This window comes from Manihot esculenta, chromosome 16 (genome assembly GCF_001659605.2).
Source record: "Manihot esculenta cultivar AM560-2 chromosome 16, M.esculenta_v8, whole genome shotgun sequence".
Lineage (NCBI taxonomy): Eukaryota > Viridiplantae > Streptophyta > Magnoliopsida > Malpighiales > Euphorbiaceae > Manihot > Manihot esculenta.
In genome coordinates, this window is record NC_035176.2 from 1,317,173 (window position 1) to 1,330,682 (window position 13,510).

The following is a 13,510-nucleotide window of genomic DNA, read 5'->3' on the forward strand; positions in this document are numbered from 1 at the left end:
AATTTTAAAATAAATTTAGTTTGGAGTATTTAAATAAATATAAAAAACTTTTAAATTACTTCAATTGGGATTGAATGTTAAACATTTTTTAAGAGCTGAAAATATTCTTGTATTTTTTAATGTTTAGGATAGATAGAAAAATGACTAATAAATAAAATTTTTACGGTCAAAAGAAAATTTATATTATTTTTTAGATTTAAGAAATTTTGTTAATAAAATTTAATTTTATATATAAATAAATTCCTTTATTTTTAAAATTATAAATTAAATAATACAAATAATTTTAAAAAATAATGTTTACTTGCAAATTATTATTATTATTATTTTGAAAGAACTGAGCCTAATAATATTTCTTATTATCCAACAACTATATTAATGTTTAATTAGAAATGGTTCGCATGTCTCTGCAATCCAGTGGAACTGGAAATAGCTGGGCCCATGGTTGAGCGTTCTCGTGGAACTGAAAATACTTAAATCGGCCTGTTTCCTTGGCTCAACGGCATCCTAATTGCACGGTTTAATTGTACTTTAAAATCAAATCCAAATTAATTTGAATAAATTTGGAATTATGAGTTCAAATTAAATCCAACCCATCTAAGAAGAGGATTCAAACCAATTGTTTCGTCAAGTAATCCGATCTGATTTGATCAATTATTATAAATCGTTTAATTTTTATAAAAATACAATTATTTTTAACTGTTAAATTTCATAAAATATAGTTATTTAATTTAAAAAAATTAAAATATATAACTATGTATATAAAAATTAAATAATTATATATTTATAAATATTAATTACTAAATATTTAAAAAATATATTTTAAAATGATATTAACTAATTGGCTTTCTTGGAAATAACACAGCTTGTAGTTTAAGCTGTTGTTTATTTCAAATTGTCGACTTCTTAGAAATTACAACCAATTAACAATTTCTACCACCGTACCCCGATTGTGCACTTCCCCAATATCGTTGACCATCACTATTTTTTTTTTTTTTAATTTTAATTTATTATAAGCCAAAATTCAAGTCATTGTAACCAACCAAGACGCAAAATTGCAGATGAAAGAGTTACTGGCTTTCCTCATAAATTTGATTATGCTATTTAATTCAATTAAATAAATTAATAAAAGACTATTAGATTTTATCAAAAATTTTAATTGATATTATTTAATTAAATCGATATAAAAGAAATAATAGTGTAAAAATTAAAAAAATTTATTAAAATTTTTAAAAATTAAAAATAAATTTTAAATAATAAAAAAAAGATATTTATAATAAAAAAATTTTAATATATAAAATTATAAAATATTTAAAAAATTTAAAATATAAAATTAATTCTCTAAACTATAAAATTTTAATTTTGAATTTTATGATAAGATTTATAACGACTTTCAAATATTTAAAAGTTGTGTGTCTTGACATTTTCATTTCAAAAAATTAGTATGAATATTCTTAAGAGATATTCAGTTCAGATTTACCCTAAAATTTAAAAGTGGTGATTTCGTCTCATGGACCATGATAATATATAAAAATTATTATTATTATTTTTTAAGAAAATGATGGCATAAGCATCCGAATCTTAGCTGAATAAGAGAATGATATAACTTTAGCCGTTAGATTGAGTAGAAATAATTATTAAATTTTAAAAAATAATTTATTAATTTGAAAAATATTAACAAATTTAAGTCAAGTAGATGATCCAATTGCCATTGTGCAGCAGTTAATTTCATGGAAAATTATGGCTATGATTTGAACAGATTCTAAATTTTTGCAAGAACTTGCTCACAGAGAGACTAAGAACGGATCATTTTCATATGCTTTCAAGTCAAGCTCAAGAATAGAGAATGATTTTATTTACAAATTGGGTTTAATTCAAGATATTGGCAAATCTCTCAGAAAAAGGCAAGACATGGCTCTGTTCCAAAGAGCTGCAAAGATCTTTCCATTGCTTTTGCTTCATTTCTGGGTTGCAAATCTTGTTGATTTTGCTCATGCTGATCCTCCTTACCCTCTTTGCTCAAACATTCTTAACCAGAACAGTTCATTTCAGAGCAATCTGAACATCCTCTTGGATTCTCTTCGCTCAAATGCTTCTGTTTCAAAGCTTTATGATTCCTCTAATGGAAATGACCCAGATAAAATCTATGCTCAATACATGTGCCTCAACTACGTAGCAAATGAAGATTGCAGAACTTGTGTAACTTTAGCAACAGATCATGTAAGGCAATCTTGTACAAACAATACAGAAGCAATTGTGTGGGAGGAGTATTGCCAACTACGTTATTCGAATCGAAGGTTCTTAGGCCAGTTGGATGTCTCAGGAAATCTTGGATTAGATAACAAAAGAAATGTTTCAAATCCAGAACATTTCAGACCTGTAGTGAATCAAACTGTGAGTAATCTGATAAAGAAGGCAGTTTTTGATGAATCTGCTAACATGTATGCTACTGGGGAAGCTTCTATCAAAGATTCAGATAGATTGCATGCTCTAGTTCAGTGCACTACAGATTTGAGTTCAGCCGATTGCAATACTTGCCTTCAGGTTGCCTTAGCAAATCTGTCAAGCTGCTGCTCTTTTTCTCGTGGGGCAAGGCTTCTCAGCCGCAGCTGCTATTTAAGGTATGAGCTATACGCCTTCTATAAAGGTGAAACTGATGAATCTTCAGCTTCTGAACAGAATCTGGGGACAGGGAAAAGTAAGTGGTTCTATATGGTGAATCTTCAGCTTTTGTTTATTGTTTGAAAAATTAGTGTTGAGGTACTAAAAGGGATTTTGTTCTTCATCTGAATTGCAGGCAAGAAAAGAAAGATATTGATGATTCTAATCTTTACAATTATATCAGTACTTCTGGTGGTTGCTGTGTTGAGTTTCTTTTACTTCTGTTTATCTAAGAAAAAGGGAAATAAAAAATGTGAGATTAAATCTCTCCATGAAAATTTCTCAGTGGTTTCCTTTCTTGTAATGAACACCAATTGTTTGAATGTTTTTCTCACAGGGAAAAATGAAATTTCAATTCAAGAAGTTCAAGTTCATAGCATTGGTGATCCGAGTAGCACTATGTTCCGGCACCAAGATTTTCAAGGAATTGATGGTCTTAATGTTGGGGAATCTGGATTTATGGATTTGGCATCTATACAAGCAGCTACGAATAATTTCTCTGAATTGAATAAGCTTGGACAAGGAGGTTTTGGTCCTGTTTACAAGGTAAAAAAGAAGAAAAATCCCTGTGTTTCTCAAGCGTAAATGAGTTTAAAATATGTTATTTTAGTTTAAATCTATGTTATTTTGAAGGGGATATTAGCTGATGGAAAGGAAGTAGCAATCAAGAGGCTTTCAAGTTTTTCTGAGCAGGGAACAGAAGAGTTCACAAATGAAGTTCTGCTAATAATGAAACTTCAACACAAAAACCTTGTTAGGCTTCTGGGTTTCTGTATTGATGGAGAAGAAAAGCTGCTTGTCTATGAATTCATGCCTAATAGCAGCCTTGATGTTTTCCTCTTTGGTTAGTCCTCTTTATCAATTAAATCATTTGGAAATTGATCTTAAAATTTGATATTGATTATGAAGCTATTTCCTGCATTTCTACTATAAATTGTTTATAGATCCCAGCAAACGTGCTCAATTGGATTGGCGTAGACGTATTAACATTATAAATGGGATTGCAAAGGGAATGCTTTATCTTCATGAGGATTCTCGGCTTCGAATCATTCATCGAGATCTCAAAGCTAGCAATATCTTGTTGAACAATGATATGAATCCAAAGATTTCAGATTTTGGAATGGCGAGGATTTTTGCAAGCACTGAAGGGGAAGCTAGTACTGCTAGAATAGTTGGAACTTAGTAAGCTCCCTTCCACTTTCGATTAGATTTTCTCTCAATAACTTACAAGTTTAATCTTAAGCACTTTCTTATTTGATAATTTGGTTGTTTGAAAAAAAAAATTATCTAGATCTGATCCATTCTCCTTCTTTAGCCTAGAAAAAACTTTCTCGTGTATTTTTAAATATTTCTTTTTGACCTTTTGATAAATTAGTGGATACATGGCGCCAGAGTACGCCATGGAGGGGCTATACTCCACCAAATCTGATGTTTTCAGTTTTGGAGTTCTCTTGCTTGAGATCATAACAGGCAGAAGAAACATTGGATTCCAAAAATCAAAAAATGTTCCTAACCTTACAACACATGTAAGTTTTTCATAATTGTCTTAAATTAAGTATCATTAAATAAACCTTGCTAGAAAATATTGCTTAACACAAGCAAAATGATGAAGCAGGCATGGCATTTATGGAACAAAGGAAATGGGAAGGAGTTGATGGATCCATTGTTGAGTGATTCATGTCCTCTTGACGAGTTCTCAAGATGCATGCATATTGGATTATTGTGTGTTCAAGAAGATGCTATTGACAGACCTACCATGTCTTCTGTTGTTTTGATGTTGAAAAGTGAAACTGTAACTCTTCCGCAGCCTGAAAGGCCTGCTTTTTCTCGGGGGAGATTCACTGGCCATGATTCTGCAATTCCCAGTGATGGTTCCGCCGATGGCGTAGCCATTTCTGCTGCTTCGCCTCGGTGATGGAACTGATGCATTAATTGTAAAAAATCAAACCAGCCTCTTTATTTTAGCTATAAATTAGGAGGGTGATTTTATTTTAACTTTTTATATTTATAATTAGAGATATGAAAGTTAAAATGACAAAAATCTTCCTTAAGCTTCTTACATTCTTGTACCTTTATTTTCACGTAGAAATGTGAACAAAGAAAATCTTTGGACATGAAATAGCATCTTCTTCCTAGTAGATTCCATGTGTTTTTGGAGTTTGTGGGAGGAAGATGAACATTGAACACCAAAAATAGAGCATGTGATGTGCCAGATTAAATTCAAAATATTTTTGGGAGAAATGTGCTCTGGCATTGGACGGTGCATGGGTTTAGATTTTACAGGCTGATTCTAGATCATCAGAACCCATCCCCAAACAAAAATTATTTAATATTATCCATTTTAATTAATGATATTTATAAAAAAGTTTACAGGCATGTGACAATTCCTATTTTCTCTTTATAAAATAACTCTGTTTCCTGAAAAGAATCTACTATTATTTTAATTGTTCTCCGGAGTCATCGTTAGCAAGCTTGAATTAAAAATTGAATAGTAATTTTTAATTTGATTTTGATTCAAAGGGATTTGATCCTGGATTTGTATTAAAAGTCAGTAATCCATGGCTGAAATGGATAATTAAAAAAAAAAAATCAAGTGATTGTACGAAAAGGGACAATTTGTATAGAATAATAATTTTTTTAGTACTTCAAATTATGAAATTACGTAATAACTAATAAAAAAAAAAAATCATTATAAAATAATAGGGAACAGCTTCCTGGAACTCTTTGTTTAGTAATTTCCGGGAGAGCATGGCAGATAAGTATTCAAGTTGTTGAGAAAAAAAATACTATTCTAAGCTGATTAATTAAAGATTATTGAAAAATAAATTTATATTATTTTTAATGTAACACATTTATCAAGCAGAAAATTAAGATAGAATACTTTTCAGTTTGACATTCGATAGAAAATGAAAGAAACTGCAGCAAATTTTGACTGTTCTTGCTGCAAGTTTCATCCACACCCTTATGGCTTAAATTAGTGATCCAACGAACTCCGACGATGAGAAAATGGACAAAGATGCACTTGCAGCTCTGCTTTTTTTCATCATACTACTTTTGATTCAATCTAAACTCAGCACTGCTGCAGATCCTATCTACACAGATTGTCCAAATGGCCCATCAACAAAAAACTATTCTCTCAACACCCCATTTGAAAACAACCTCAGGGTGATTCTTCAGAACTTGACTTCCAGAACTCCATTAACGGGTTTCTACAACACTTCTATGGGAAATAATCCTGACAGAGTCCATGGCCAGGCACTTTGCAGAGGAGATACCGACGCCAAAACTTGCCAATCTTGCATCGACACCGCTGCCCGACGACTTCTGGAGACTTGCAAGAGCGTAAATGCAATTATCTGGTATGAATCTTGCCAAGTCCGATACTCTATCCAATCGTTTTTCTCCATGCAAGTTTACACTGGAAAGTACGTCGAATGGGAAACTCAAGGGAAAAATATATCCAACCCAGATCATTTTAATAAGATTTTGACGTATCTAATGAGAAATATCACAAGTGAGGCTGCGTATAATTCATCAAAGAGAATGTTTGCAACTGGGGAAGTGAAATTTTCTCAGGAAAAAATAATTCATGGTCTTGTACAGTGTACTAGAGACATTAAAGAAGCTGATTGCCATAGTTGTTTGAATCAAGCTCTTGGTGATCTTCGTGGGTGTTGCTATGCGAGTCAAGGTGGAATCATTGTCAGTAGAAATTGCAACGTGAGATTTGAGCTGTATAGCTTTTACAATTCTTCTGGAAATTTATTGAAATATCCCACTTCAAAAGGTACGAGAACATAAATTTTTCTAGATAATCTGTCGAGAAATTGCAGTCCCCTGTTTTCTTTTAAGAGTGTAAACCAAAATTCTCTGCTTTGCAAAACAGGGGATAAATGGAAACCGTGGGTGATTGCTCTTGTTGTGAGTATACCGACACTTGTACTCACAGTTCTCATTGTCTCTTGCATTGTGTATCAGAATCTTAAAGGAGGACAAGAAGAAGGTAAAAAAAAAATCATCCTTTGGTACATCCTTTGCCCCTTATGGTTCTGATTCCCATAGAAAGTTGGAAATTTTGTTGAATTACAGAACTAGAACTCAAGGTTGTTTCTTTTACTCTTCTTCTTTTTTGAAGATGAGAAAAAAAGCCAGCTTGCATTATTACAGGAACTGGCAAGTCCTAAAGGGATCTCCATGACACAAGCATGTGAGTTGATGAGTTCTGAAGAACTACCTTTCTTGGATCTATCAATTATAAGGGCAGCTGCAAACAACTTTGCAAATGCAAATAAACTTGGGCAAGGTGGGTTTGGCACTGTCTACAAGGTAAAACAAATTGGTTTCAGTGTAATAATTTAGCTTCAGAATTGGTTTCCATGGATGTAAATTTTAGTGTTGAGTGTAAATTTTTCAGGGTGTGTTGCCTGATGGGAAGGAAATAGCTGTTAAAAGGTTGTCAAAGAAATCATGGCAAGGGTTTGAGGAGTTTAAGAATGAAGTCATATTAATTGCAAAACTTCAACACAGAAACCTTGTCAGGCTAGTTGGATGTGGCATTGAAGAAGAGGAGAAAGTGCTCATTTATGAGTTCATGCCCAACAAGAGTCTTGATTTCATTATTTTTGGTCAGTTCCTTCTTTCTTTATGGAATATAAAGATACAACATTTGTGCATATTTTAGTTCATATTAATGCACATTACATATTCGAAAGAATGCTCAAATATCAGATTCTGAAAGACGCAAACAACTTGATTGGAAGACATGTTTCAACATTATTGGAGGAATTGCAAGAGGACTTCTTTATCTCCATGAAGATTCCAGGCTTAAAATCATTCACAGGGACCTGAAGCCTAGCAATGTATTATTGGACCATGAAATGGCTGCCAAGATTTCAGATTTTGGCATGGCGAGAATCTTTGACGAAAACCAGAATACAGAAAAGACCAGAAGAGTTGCAGGAACATAGTATGTATACTTTCTTTTTTCCATTTCATCTGCTCTTGCTTGTTATTACTAAAATTTCTGATAAAGCTAATGCTCATATTCAAAACAGTGGATACATGTCTCCAGAGTATGCAATGGAGGGACTATTCTCTGTAAAATCTGATGTTTTCAGTTTCGGAGTTATATTGCTAGAGATTTTAAGTGGAAAGAAGAACAGTGGCTTTTACCATACAGAGCTTGCCCCAACACTCTTAGCCTACGTACGTACATGTCTCCCCTCCATGGAACCATCTGTTTGGAATAAAAAATTTTGCTAGAATTCAATTCAATTCTTTTCTTTTCTAACAATTCTTTTATTTGGAATGAAATAATTCAATTCTTTTTAATTTAAACTTTCATTTTAAAAAGTAGAAACCTTATAAAAATTCATTTGAATTCTTCTCTTGCAAAATAAATCGTGTCTTGCACATGCTAATCCATTGTAAATTTTGCAGGCATGGCAGCTATGGAGTGGAGGAAAAGGACAGGAATTTATAGATCCTATGTTGTTGGAAACAAGTCCGACAGAAGAAGTTGTAAGATGCTTACATATTGGACTTTTATGCATACAAGAAGATCCAGAAGACAGACCCACCATGTCATTTGTACTTGTACTGTTGGGATTTAAATCAGTTGATCCTCCTGAGCCAAAACCACCAGCATTTTCTTTAGGTAGAATCGTTCAAGTTGATAAGCCTCTGATAGCTGATCCTTCAATGGATCAGATAAATTCTGTTATCTTCCCAAGATGAACATTGATGAGATTAATGATTTGTTGGTGTAACAGGACAGTGAATCAATTATACTCTAATGTTTTTCCTTTCAAAGAATTTAAAGAAAACCTACGAATCAAGTAATACAGAGACTTCGAAATCAAAGCAGCTGCAAGAAGTGTTTACTGAGAAAACTAGATCAATTCGACAGGATGCCGAACTTGCAGAATATTAGTTATTTGGGCACGAACCTTTCAAACTTCAAACTGGAAAACTAAGTATTCCAATTGACTAACTCCACAAGGAAAAAACAAATAACTTTGGTATTCAAATTGGCAGGTGAATCCTCATGTCAGCTACCTATGTCACATCTTTGTTTTAACAATATCCAATGCCATTCAGTTTGATAACTAATCCCTTTGAAGAATAATTTGTTATTATGTAACTCAGACACGAAAGCTTTGTCCACCAATGAGTTGAGAATTTTAACTTAGTCATCCAATAAATGCTGTGGTCCTGTGGATGGCCTGCATCAATTAAACAACAAGTAGATGAGTATTTTATTTAGATTTTTCAGTTATATTTGGTGCCATCAATGAAATTTACGTGCAATTAAGTCTCAATCAACTCTCTTTATTTCCTTGCCTGCCAAAAAATCAACACATACGAATTTGATAACGACAGGATTTTATAGATCTAAAGTTCACAGGAACATCTCCTAGGAAGTTTCAATTATGTGTACACTATGTTAATTTATAAAATGAAATGGAAAAAAATATTCCTTTCTGGTTAATATGACTATTCAATAGTCTTAGTCATCCTTCAAACATTTTCTATGGATTTTTCCTGCTTGTTTATGAGTGATCTCTACTTATTTTGCAATTCATCTTGATCCAATTTTTGTGCAAATTTTTGTCTAATTGATAAAGAAGATGAGCAAAGATACAGCATTAGCTAAGTTTCTCTTGATCATACCGTTTCTAATTCTCTTTAACCCAACTGCAGCAGCCGAATCTCTCTACACTTACTGCAGCAATGATACAAGCAACTACACTCTCAACACCCCATTTGAAGAAAACCTCAAGCTTCTGCTTCAGGCTTTACCTTCCAACACTTCATTATCAGGATTCTACAATACCTCTATTGGTGAAACACCAAATGATAAAATCTATGGCCAAGCACTTTGTAGAGGTGACGTAAACGCTGCAGTTTGTGAGAGTTGCATAGTAAAGGCAAGCCAAGAAATCTTGAAAAACTGCAAGAGTAAAGATGCAATCATATGGCGTGATTTATGCCAAGTCCGATACTCATTTCAATCTTTTTTCTCCATGCAAGTTTATACTGGAAAATATCCAGACTGGGATGCTCAGGAGAAAAGTATATCGAATCCTGATCAGTTCAACCAGATTTTAAAGTACTTACTGAGTAACCTGTCAACTGAGGCTGCCTTCAATCCTTCCAGGAGGATGTTCGCAACAGGGGAAGTCAAGTTCTCCGCGAAACAAACAATATATGGACTTGTACAGTGCACTAGGGACATATCAACAGGAGATTGTAAGATTTGTTTGGATTCTGCTTCGGGGGATCTTGATGCCTGCTGTTTTGGCAAGCAAGGAGGAATCATTCTTAGCAGGAACTGTGACATGAGATTCGAGATGTACACCTTTTATAATGCGTCGTCAAGTAATTTATTACCAAACCCAACTTCACAAGGTTAGTACTTGAATTGTGTCATTTCATGTATGAATATGATATTGTCTTCATAATATTTAAGGTGTCATATGGAATGAGACTTAAAAGGCTAAGGCAATGCTCTGTTTTTTGAAACAGGGGACAAAAGGAAGATTTGGATGTATTTACTTGTTGCTTGTATTCCGACAATGATTCTTGCAATTATTATTGGGTCTTGCCTTATCTTTTTGTGGAGAAAAAAGGGAAGAGAACAAGGTAATCTTTTAAGTGAGTGAGTGGGTCATTCTAACTTCAAAAATACAAAGAAATGAGACTCTGCTCTTTTTTTTTTTTCCCCCTTGCAGACGAGGAGAGAGCGCATCTCGCTTTAGTACAGGAGTTGACAACGACCCAAAAAGGTGAATTGGTGAGTTGTGAAGAACTGCCTTTCATGGATTTGGACACTATAATAACAGCTACAGACAACTTCTCTGATTCGAACAAACTTGGACAGGGTGGGTTCGGTAGTGTCTACAAGGTGACTCCACTTATTTCGATTTAGCATGCTTTAAATAATGTTTAAAATCATAAAATCTGTATCCTAAAAGCATATATTGTTTTTCAGGGAATTTTACCAGATGGGAAGGAAATAGCAGCTAAAAGGCTATCAAGGAAGACATGGCAAGGCCTGGAGGAATTCAAGAACGAAATCATACTAATTTCAAAACTTCAACACAAAAATCTTGTCAGGCTCTTGGGATGTGGCATCAAGGGAGACGAGAAACTTCTCATATACGAGTTCATGCCCAATAGAAGCCTTGACATGTTTATATTTAGTGTGTTCCTACTCTGTTTTCGTCAAATAGTTTAAAGAGTTTATGAATATTTAGTTTTAGTAGAATGAAAGAATATGTTTAACTTTGTAAAATTTCCAACTTCAGACTCGGAAGGACAAGCACAGCTCGACTGGAAAACACGTTACAACATAATCTGTGGAATTGGCAGAGGACTTGTATATCTTCACGAGGATTCCAGGCTCAAAATCATTCACAGGGATTTAAAGCCTAGCAATGTACTGTTGGATCATGAAATGGTTGTCAAGATTTCAGATTTCGGCATGGCAAGGATTTTGAGCGAAACCCAGAACGCAGCCGACACTAAAAGAGTTATAGGAACATAGTGAGTTCACTTTGTTTCTCGCAGGGTGATGGCGATGATTTTTGCCCTAAAATCTATAGACTCATTGCTTATATTCACTTGCAGTGGTTACATGGCTCCAGAGTATGCAATGGCAGGACAGTTCTCAGTGAAATCTGATGTTTTCAGTTTTGGTGTTATAGTTCTGGAGATCATAAGTGGGAAAAGGAGTAGTGGCTTTTACTTTACAGAACATGCAGAGACACTCTTAGCTTATGTGTGTAATAATACAGTTAATTTATCGTCTCTTTTCCTTCACAAATTCTTTGTTTTTTTCTCCCTTTTTCAGATTTCTGACTTTCTGTGGATGTTAAAATCGACAGGCATGGCATTTATGGAATGAAGGAAAAGAACTGGAATTTGTAGATCCACTGTTGATGGAGACATGCTCAACAGAACAAGTTGTGAAGTGCATACATGTTGGGTTATTATGTGTGCAAGAAGATCCATCAGACAGACCCACCATGTCATCTGTTGTTGTCCTATTGGGAGATGAAACAATTGCCCTTCCTCAGCCCAAACAACCTGCATTTTCTGTTGGAAGAATAGTTCCAATTGATAAATCTTCCACAGCTGATCCATCTCTGAATCTTATTACAATCTCTGTTCTCCATCCCAGGTGAATATGATTGTCTCTGTTTGCCTAGAGATAGTTGAACATGAACTCAAAAATAATTGAACAAGTCACTTATTTAATATTCAGATAATGGTGGGTTTATTTTTATAATTAGTTTAATTCTCACGATAATACACATTTTTGTATCACTCAGCTTTAGTAGGATGATAAATGTATCCGATTAGATATGAGAGATTTTAAATTTATATACACATTTTTATAAAATTATATAAAATCATATCTCCATCAAACCTTAAAAAAGAAAAAAAAGTAAGAGATGAAAATTGTAAAATGTAATTATAAAAAAGATGAAAGTAAATTTACAATAAAAAATATAATATTGAAAAAAAAATGGTTTGAAATTTTCTCTTTGTTTCAACTTATATATGTATATATATAAAGATAAATATAAATCATTTAAATAATTTAAAATTTTGAAAGTTTAGTTGAGCAGAATTAAATTAAATTATGTTAGATTTAATAAGATTAGATTAATAGATTAGATTACGTCTTAAAAATTATCAATTAAAAATTATAATTAAATTGGCTAATTAAAATACAGAAACATAAATAAGAAAACTTAAAATTTTATAAAAAAAATAAAATATGAGGCGTATTCAATTCAAATTAAAAAAATTAATCAAACATAATTAATTTAAAATTTTAATTTAAATTTTTATTATTTTTTTAATTTTAGAAAAAGAGTCAATAAAATCAGACTAATCTGATTAATAAATAATAATATATTATTTTTATAATATACGAAAATTAGATTATACTCAACATTAAAATATTTTAATTTAATTTTAAAATATTAAAAATAAAATATAAAAAATAAAAATTTATTAAAAACTCAATCGATCAAATTAATTGAATCAGACCGATTCGATTTAAATTAATTTCTACTCAAAATCAACTCGTTTCAATTTTTATAAATATAAAAATTTAATTTTTAATTTAATTTAATTCGATTTCAATTAAACCGATCAAATCTTCATTTTTATTTGAATTCAAATAATTTACACTTTTAAAAGTTAAATTTATTAAAATTAAATTAAATTATATTGTTTTATCAATATTAGGTTAGGTTACTAAATTATGTTATATTTTAAAAATTATTAATTACCATATTATAAATTAAATATTAAATCAAAATTCACCAATCAAAATAGCAAAATTAAAAAAAAAAACTTAAAAAAGCAAAAATATGTTAAAAGTCTTTCAATGTTATGGAGACACGTATCAGGGCGTCAATTGAACTAATAATAATAAAAAAATCTTCTTCTCCAAGGGGAAACACTCTTTCTCTCTCTCTCCGACGTATAGACAGAAATTCTAAATTCCATCCACCTCTTTTGGAAGCTTACTCTTCTCTTCTCTTTTCCGTTTTATTTTTCTTTCTTTATTTTATTTCTTTTAACACCATTAAAAGAATTTAAAATTTAATTTCAAGTAAAAATTTTTTTATTAAAGACAATCATTCTCTTATATTTTATATTTTTTTAAAATTAAATATAAAAAAATCTTTTTAAACCAATTATAAATTGATGATCAATTCATTGAATCAAAATTTTATCTTGATATTTAAACGCTGAATCTTGCTTCATCAGAAAAAAACACCAGTTTACAACTTAAAATTATAAAATATCACAAATTCATGGATATCTTTTT

At 31.8% G+C, this 13,510-nt stretch overlaps 3 protein-coding genes across 3 annotated transcripts; all 3 read left to right on the forward strand.

The window, feature by feature from the left end:
- The first annotated feature begins 1,724 nt into the window (after positions 1 to 1,724).
- On the forward strand, positions 1,725 to 4,796 carry LOC122722116 (cysteine-rich receptor-like protein kinase 10). The gene is made up of 7 exons (XM_043951931.1): positions 1,725 to 2,695; positions 2,795 to 2,911; positions 2,996 to 3,204; positions 3,292 to 3,502; positions 3,603 to 3,840; positions 4,034 to 4,184; positions 4,274 to 4,796. Exons 1-7 carry the CDS (start codon positions 1,909 to 1,911, stop codon positions 4,571 to 4,573), a joined length of 2,013 nt encoding a protein of 670 aa, XP_043807866.1. The 5' UTR covers positions 1,725 to 1,908; the 3' UTR covers positions 4,574 to 4,796.
- A 731-nt stretch (positions 4,797 to 5,527) lies between these two features.
- On the forward strand, positions 5,528 to 8,962 carry LOC110603871 (cysteine-rich receptor-like protein kinase 15). The gene is made up of 7 exons (XM_021741855.2): positions 5,528 to 6,445; positions 6,545 to 6,661; positions 6,794 to 6,984; positions 7,073 to 7,283; positions 7,387 to 7,624; positions 7,713 to 7,863; positions 8,098 to 8,962. Exons 1-7 carry the CDS (start codon positions 5,665 to 5,667, stop codon positions 8,392 to 8,394), a joined length of 1,986 nt encoding a protein of 661 aa, XP_021597547.1. The 5' UTR covers positions 5,528 to 5,664; the 3' UTR covers positions 8,395 to 8,962.
- Positions 8,963 to 9,225: 263 nt separating this feature from the next.
- LOC110603873 (cysteine-rich receptor-like protein kinase 10) lies at positions 9,226 to 11,925 on the forward strand. Its single transcript, XM_021741857.2, has 7 exons — positions 9,226 to 10,068; positions 10,186 to 10,302; positions 10,392 to 10,564; positions 10,652 to 10,862; positions 10,968 to 11,205; positions 11,290 to 11,440; positions 11,547 to 11,925. The coding sequence occupies exons 1-7, from the start codon at positions 9,288 to 9,290 to the stop codon at positions 11,844 to 11,846; spliced, it is 1,971 nt and encodes a 656-aa protein (XP_021597549.1). The 5' UTR covers positions 9,226 to 9,287; the 3' UTR covers positions 11,847 to 11,925.
- Positions 11,926 to 13,510: the final 1,585 nt, after the last annotated feature.

Excerpts from the sequence above, each read along its gene's own strand:
- LOC122722116 (XM_043951931.1), top strand. The coding sequence starts at position 1,909 with ATGGCTCTGTTCCAAAGAGCTGCAAAGATCTTTCCATTGCTTTTGCTT. Across the intron at positions 2,696-2,794 it reads GAATCTGGGGACAGGGAAAA|GCAAGAAAAGAAAGATATTG; the intron begins GTAAGTGGTTCT and ends TCTGAATTGCAG. Across the intron at positions 3,841-4,033 it reads GCTAGAATAGTTGGAACTTA|TGGATACATGGCGCCAGAGT; the intron begins GTAAGCTCCCTT and ends TTGATAAATTAG.
- LOC110603873 (XM_021741857.2), top strand. The coding sequence starts at position 9,288 with ATGAGCAAAGATACAGCATTAGCTAAGTTTCTCTTGATCATACCGTTT. Across the intron at positions 10,863-10,967 it reads CCTTGACATGTTTATATTTA|ACTCGGAAGGACAAGCACAG; the intron begins GTGTGTTCCTAC and ends TTCCAACTTCAG. Across the intron at positions 11,206-11,289 it reads AAAAGAGTTATAGGAACATA|TGGTTACATGGCTCCAGAGT; the intron begins GTGAGTTCACTT and ends ATTCACTTGCAG.
- LOC110603871 (XM_021741855.2), top strand. The coding sequence starts at position 5,665 with ATGGACAAAGATGCACTTGCAGCTCTGCTTTTTTTCATCATACTACTT. Across the intron at positions 6,662-6,793 it reads TAAAGGAGGACAAGAAGAAG|ATGAGAAAAAAAGCCAGCTT; the intron begins GTAAAAAAAAAA and ends TCTTTTTTGAAG. Across the intron at positions 7,625-7,712 it reads AGAAGAGTTGCAGGAACATA|TGGATACATGTCTCCAGAGT; the intron begins GTATGTATACTT and ends TATTCAAAACAG.